Below are 6,000 nucleotides of genomic sequence, written 5' to 3'. Positions count from 1 at the left end.
GCGAGAACGAGTCTTCAACTTCTGTGAAATTACCACATCAAATGAGACGTGCAAACATGGATGCAGTTATGAAGCCGCTTCAGGGCAGGTGCGTGCATTGTTAGACCCTTTTTACTGGGGCACGTGTCCCAGTGAAAATCTGCTGTGCCCCAGTAAAATCTCAAGTTTGAGTTATAATTTACTTTGATAATCCCGAAATAAAGACATTAAACTATATGCAACAACTGAACTGACGCTTCTAAAAGCAACGCAGTTTAATCGAAGCACGGAGAAATCCATGCCTGTGCGCGTCTGTGTATTTACCGGCAACGCGCACGTCGCGCAGCCTTTTGCGCAGAAGTACTTGTCTTGGTTACACAAGTTTGTATAGTTAATTATGTTGTAAATGCAATTGTCAAGCAGTTTTTGATGCATTTTGGAAACAGGAGATGAGCGCCTGATCTAATGCGCTACCTGGCCCGTTCTCGAAGACTTACTTTTAGTCATTATTTGGGTAGCACACATATTCTGAAAATGCCTTCAGCAGAATTCAAATTAGCCATTTTAATCTAGATTAATCTAGATTAATTCCAAGATTTAATCTAGATTAATCTAGATTAAAAAAATTAATCTATGCCCATCCCTAATATATATATATATATATATATATATATATATATATATATTTTTTTTTTTTTAAGGTATACAACCAGGTACATAACTTTACAACCAAATTAACAACATTTTTAATAGTCCTATTTGTATATTGCATATTTATTGGATCCATAATTGTTGTCTTTTGTGATTGTGAACAATTAAATATGGTGTCCACCGTAAAAAGGTCCATACATACTCAAAACAAATGCTGCTGACAAGTCAAAATATGTATTGATGAACTGTCCTTGAAACATGTTGGATTCACAATCATTTTCATTCGCTTTTCGCATGTACACAATAATATATTCTGAAAAATAACAAAATGTATATTCTATATACTTACTGTGTTCCAAATGTAAATCCTGTTCGCTCATCTCAAATGTTCAAATAAAGCTGAAATCGTGCCCAGCAGCAGTCGTCTTTTCACTTATGACGAAATACGATGAAGTAATGACGCCATCACTTTACGTCAGTCACGGACAGGACGCAGTTTCCGGTGCGCCATTTTAAGCTGTCTGGCGCAAGTTCCACTGGGAAGATGGCGGGTGAAACTGGTTGAGTTTTGTGGTTCGCGAAATATGAATTTATGGTGATAACCGAAACGCTTTGCTGCTGTTTGTTGTGCTAAAAGCTCGCCGGTGTGTTGAAGCGCCGTGCGCGGGGAGGCGATGTCTGCCGAAGTCCTCAGGTAAGGCGCCCTGTTTTCTTTCTTTGCCACTAGTTACTAACGTACAAGCTGTGGTGCTTGTTAATATTTCTCGACAATAAATCATTAAAATCCATTCGCTGTTTAAATTAAATCCTTGTTTAATCTTTCCTGTTTAAAGTACTGTTAGGTTTTGCGTTTTGTCTTTACAGTTTATTACTTTATCAGTAACATACCAGACAAACAAAGACTCGGCGCTGAACTCAGGAAAAGATTTATGAGCCCTGTTTGATTCATAGTATCTGAGTGGGCTTCTTTCTATAGTAACCATCTGTGCTTGTAGGTAGTTTGGTGTAGTAGGTTTGTAAAGGGCTTTTCAGTGTTTTTAATGCTATATAGAATTACAGTAGGATGCAGTTGCCATGGAAATGAGCTGTGTCGTGTCTTTGCAGACCTGGGCCGATGGCCGGTGGAGGCAGTAAGCTAGGTGAACTGATCGGGAAGCTCCATGAGTACTTGGCAGCAGCCACGGACGACAAGACTGAACCTCCTTTACCCGGACACTGGAATGGTGAGTACAGTATGGAAGAGAAATTAGTTATTACAGTCTCATCAGAAATGGAACCAAAAATAAGCTCATTATTCAAGCTACTTTATTCAAATTTTTGTAATTTCTCATTCACAGGAACTACGGCCAAAGAATACTTGGAGCAGCAGGCTCATGCCCAGGTAGAGATTATTTAGAGTGCATCAGGAATGATAAATTTTTGCCAGAAGTTGGCATCACCCCGGTTCCTTCGACAAAAAGCCAATAGAGGGTTTGCACTTGCGTCACATTTTGGTCAGTTACCTGGATGCACGGCCATATTGGAGATATTCGGATGTAACAACAGCATGGATTGCACGGTTAATGTATTGCTGAATACATTGTTATGCTAATGTATGCTGTCTAAACCACCAAATAAAACGTGTGAAGGACTAAGTAAGCAGGAAAAGGCACAATATTTTGACAAACTGAAGTTTATAGGTGGTAAAGATATGTATGAGCAATATTAATTAGGATATTAGCCTAATATTTCGCCCACCTGACCAGAAATGATAAGAACAAACACAAATGTTGTCAAGATTCTTGCCCTGGAAATCCTGGTTCAGTTTGGCCAACCACAAACAACTTTTGTTCCTCAGACAGTTTTTTTGCACTATTCTCCTTGATTTGTTAGAACTTTTGGCAGTCTATAGTACTCCAAATGTTTTTCCCAGTCTGACCGATTAGTGCAGCCCAGTTCTGTTCGATTCAGTGGCATTGTTTGCGCTCAGTGCCGCCAATTGATGACGTGTTGTAAAAACACTCTGAATAACAGCAGAAAATAAGCTTTGTGACCAACAAAATCTTTTGCTCATTAAGATAATCTTCACAAATAAACACAAGTTCTAAATGTAATGGTCAGAAGTAAAAGAATAAAAATAGGCTATAAACAAATTACACCATGGTCGCATAACGTAAAGGTGACATATAATGAAAATCTGACTTTTTCCATGTTTAAGTGCTATAATCGGGTCCCTAATGCATCTACCAACCCAATAGACGTAAAAAAGCCTGCAAGCATGTGAAAAAACGAGCCGCTCAGATTTCACTCCCTCTGTGATGTAGGAAGGGGACCTTATTATAATATTACCGCCCCTTAATCTGCACGTTTACACCCTCGGCGCCGCCATATTGCTCTTGCAAGTGACAATGGTGACAACACCATGACAAAGGTTCAAGCAAAGCATGCTAACTGTTCTGTCTTTGGCTGCACAGATGAGCATAGAAAGCTACTTAGACACCCAGTGTCAGAGAAGACAAGAGAGTATTTATTAATTTATTTACTGTATGTTACGCTGCTGCCACACAGATCTAATATAAACATGTGATTTCTTTCTCAGCTGTTTACCTTCACAGACATAACCGACTGTTTGATGTGTGTTCCTAACATAAACTTGACAGTTTAAGCGCAATAAGATGTGAAAGAGAACTTGGTTTATTTTTCAAATGCCATGTGAGAGCCGCTTTCTGTGTGCGTGCTTCAGATGTTTGCATTTAGAAAACCGGAAATAAGAAGTTTAAACTGATATTGGTTAAAAGAGCATGATTTTTGCGTGATAAAGATGATAATCAAAACCAAACAGATCTTTTTGATATACTATCTGAGGTACAAACTATAAAGGCTTAGTCCTATTCTAGAAAAGGAGGCTGGGAGCAGCAGGTCATTTGCATTTAAAGAGGCAAGGGTGTGTTCACACTTGTAGTTTGGTTCATTTGGTCTGGACTGAGCACTGCTTTAAGTCGACTGCACCTTGTTGTGTGTGTATATGATTTTATTTTTACCACCTGCAAACTTACAAAGACCTTATAAAAGGCACTTTACCTGCTCGTTGCTCAACGTTTGCCCTTTGGATGCACCGCGTGTTCCCTTCCTGAAATCATGTTGCATAGCGTTGCATCTTGTCATTACTCCCGTTTTTATGCTTTATTTATAAGTGTTTGGTCCATGTCGTGTTCATATTTCAGTCGAACCGTACCAGAGTTCGTTTGGAAGCAGACCGAGACCCATCTTTTTAGCAGTCTCGGTTTGCTTATCTGGTGCGAGTTTGTTTTAATCGATCCAAACATTGACAAGTGTGAACACACTCTTATATTACATGTTGTAAAAAGGGGCACAACAGGTTTTCTTAACAATACTAAGCTTCTGACAACTCTTTCAGGATTTATTTAAAAGCTAAGTTGGAAAGCTAAGAGTAGTTTCAGGAATTGAGGCTGTAAAAGCAGTCTAGAGACTAGATGGTATTTCTGTTTAATGTACCTGACAACTAAATCTATAAAAAATCACAAGTGGCAAATTACTGATGTATTTTATGTTGTAGAATAAAACATAATATCTCAAGATATGCTTGAGACATTATTTCAAGCATTTAACCAAAAGCTTTTTAAAAACCCCATTGAGTCGATGGAACTTGAAGTTCAAAAATGGGTTATGGGACTCATTCCTGCAGCGCTGTTGCATAGATTAATAAGAACTTTCATTGTAATTATCATTTTATATTGCTAAAATAGATTGTTTTGCTCCATTCATCAGAATGCTAGAGTTTTGTTTGTTGAATATGTTTTGTGTCTTTTCTTTTCAGGCCAGTGGCGCCTCAGAATTGGGAATGTTGTCATCTCGTTCGAGAAGGTCTGACTCAAATAATGCTGAGCTGGATCTGTAATTCCTTTGCGATCTGACAGAATCAACTCATTTGTAAATCGTTACTTTTACAGGAAACCAGCTGTTGTCACCAAACACAGCGGGATGAACGAGTCAGATGCTTCGTCTGAGAGTGGAGCAGAAGATGTAATGTCAGTCCACTCCAGCGACCCAGACTCCAACTTCCTACCCAAAGGTGCCACTACCATTCTCTTATTCATTTGGCTGATTCAGATGATCATGCCCATGTGATGAAGTTTTTGTGTTGTGGTTTCTGTTATTGAATACGTTAAGGGAATACAAACTGTTTTTGAACCCCATTGTTATCTGACACAGGAACGATGTTTGTGCTGCCGGAGCCGGTGGGTAATGAAGCTCGTGATGATTTCCGTGGACCAGAATTCCGCAGTAGGCGAGTTTACAAGCAGCACAGAGATGGTTGTGGTGACAGACGCAGAGGTAAGAGATTTAGAGGCAGAAATTTTAACTTTGATTAGGGCTCTCTCAGACAGAATATGATCCTGAATTCAATTCTCATTTGCACCCTATTATGGTCAGATACACACAAAAACGTCTAAAAATCTGCCTTTGCAAGAATTCTCACACACAGTCTGTTGTGTCTTATATGGACATAAACAGTTGTAAAAGACTTTGTTTGTGTCAGGATATGAGATCTTAAAGTAACAACTGCCTAATATATACCATATAATAATATATTAATATACTAATAATATACTCTCTGTCTGTTAATCCAGCAACAAAAGACAAAAAGAAAATCACTCAGTGCTCCATTGATGTTTAATTCATACAGTAAAGACTGTGCAGTGTTTTTTACATCATTACATTTAGCGCAAATTAAGGTTTAATAAATTTAAAATGTGATCTATATAGGGTTACTGTTAGATAAAACTACTTGTATTATAAAATAAGATTTTGGTTTAATCGCCCATCCCTTTCTTTAATTAAAATATCCTTTTATTTGATTAAAACTGAACTCATAGTGATGCTTTTGTTAATTATAAGAATTCCAAGGGAAAAAAAATGTTCCCAATCTTGGAAGTTTATAGCAGGAATGAAACAAAACATTCAGTATCCAGACAAGGCTTATCAGCTAACCTTGAAACCTTGTCATGCAATCTTATACAAAGTGTTTTTTCTCACAATAGAGAATTCAGAAGGTTCTGTGTGAAACTCCGTTTATAAATGTTGTAGCTGAAGTGTAAGAAAATAATACTTTTAGCTGTGTGTGTCAGGATATAGGGGTACTCATTTGTGTTTCTGTGTGTTAGGAGGATACGAGATGGAGAGGGTAAATTGTACAGCGTGTGGTCAGCAGGTGAATCATTTTCAGCGTGACTCTGTCTACAGGCACCCTATGCTCAAAGTTCTCATCTGCAAGGTATGTATATGTGAATCTGTGGATTAATGTGTTTGTAAATGTAAAGCTGATGAAACCAAAACGGAGTGTTATTTTTCATGACTGCCTTTTGCAGT

At 38.1% G+C, this 6,000-nt stretch overlaps 1 protein-coding gene across 1 annotated transcript in view; it reads left to right on the top strand.

Moving 5' to 3' along the window:
- Positions 1-1,145: 1,145 nt before the first annotated feature.
- The window catches only part of atrxl (ATRX chromatin remodeler, like), a 30,036-nt gene continuing 25,181 nt past the window's right edge, over positions 1,146-6,000 (top strand). Inside the window, exons 1-7 of the mRNA XM_073840378.1 lie at positions 1,146-1,324; positions 1,735-1,853; positions 1,968-2,011; positions 4,448-4,494; positions 4,581-4,702; positions 4,843-4,965; positions 5,796-5,905. Coding sequence (XP_073696479.1) covers positions 1,305-1,324; positions 1,735-1,853; positions 1,968-2,011; positions 4,448-4,494; positions 4,581-4,702; positions 4,843-4,965; positions 5,796-5,905 — 585 coding nt within the window. The 5' untranslated portion in view covers positions 1,146-1,304. The remainder of the gene's footprint in view (positions 1,325-1,734; positions 1,854-1,967; positions 2,012-4,447; positions 4,495-4,580; positions 4,703-4,842; positions 4,966-5,795; positions 5,906-6,000) is intronic.

This window comes from Garra rufa, chromosome 5 (assembly GCF_049309525.1).
Source record: "Garra rufa chromosome 5, GarRuf1.0, whole genome shotgun sequence".
Taxonomy (NCBI): Eukaryota; Metazoa; Chordata; class Actinopteri; order Cypriniformes; family Cyprinidae; genus Garra; species Garra rufa.
Note: the sequence above shows the minus strand (reverse complement) of the source record. Positions and strands in the feature narration are given on the sequence as shown.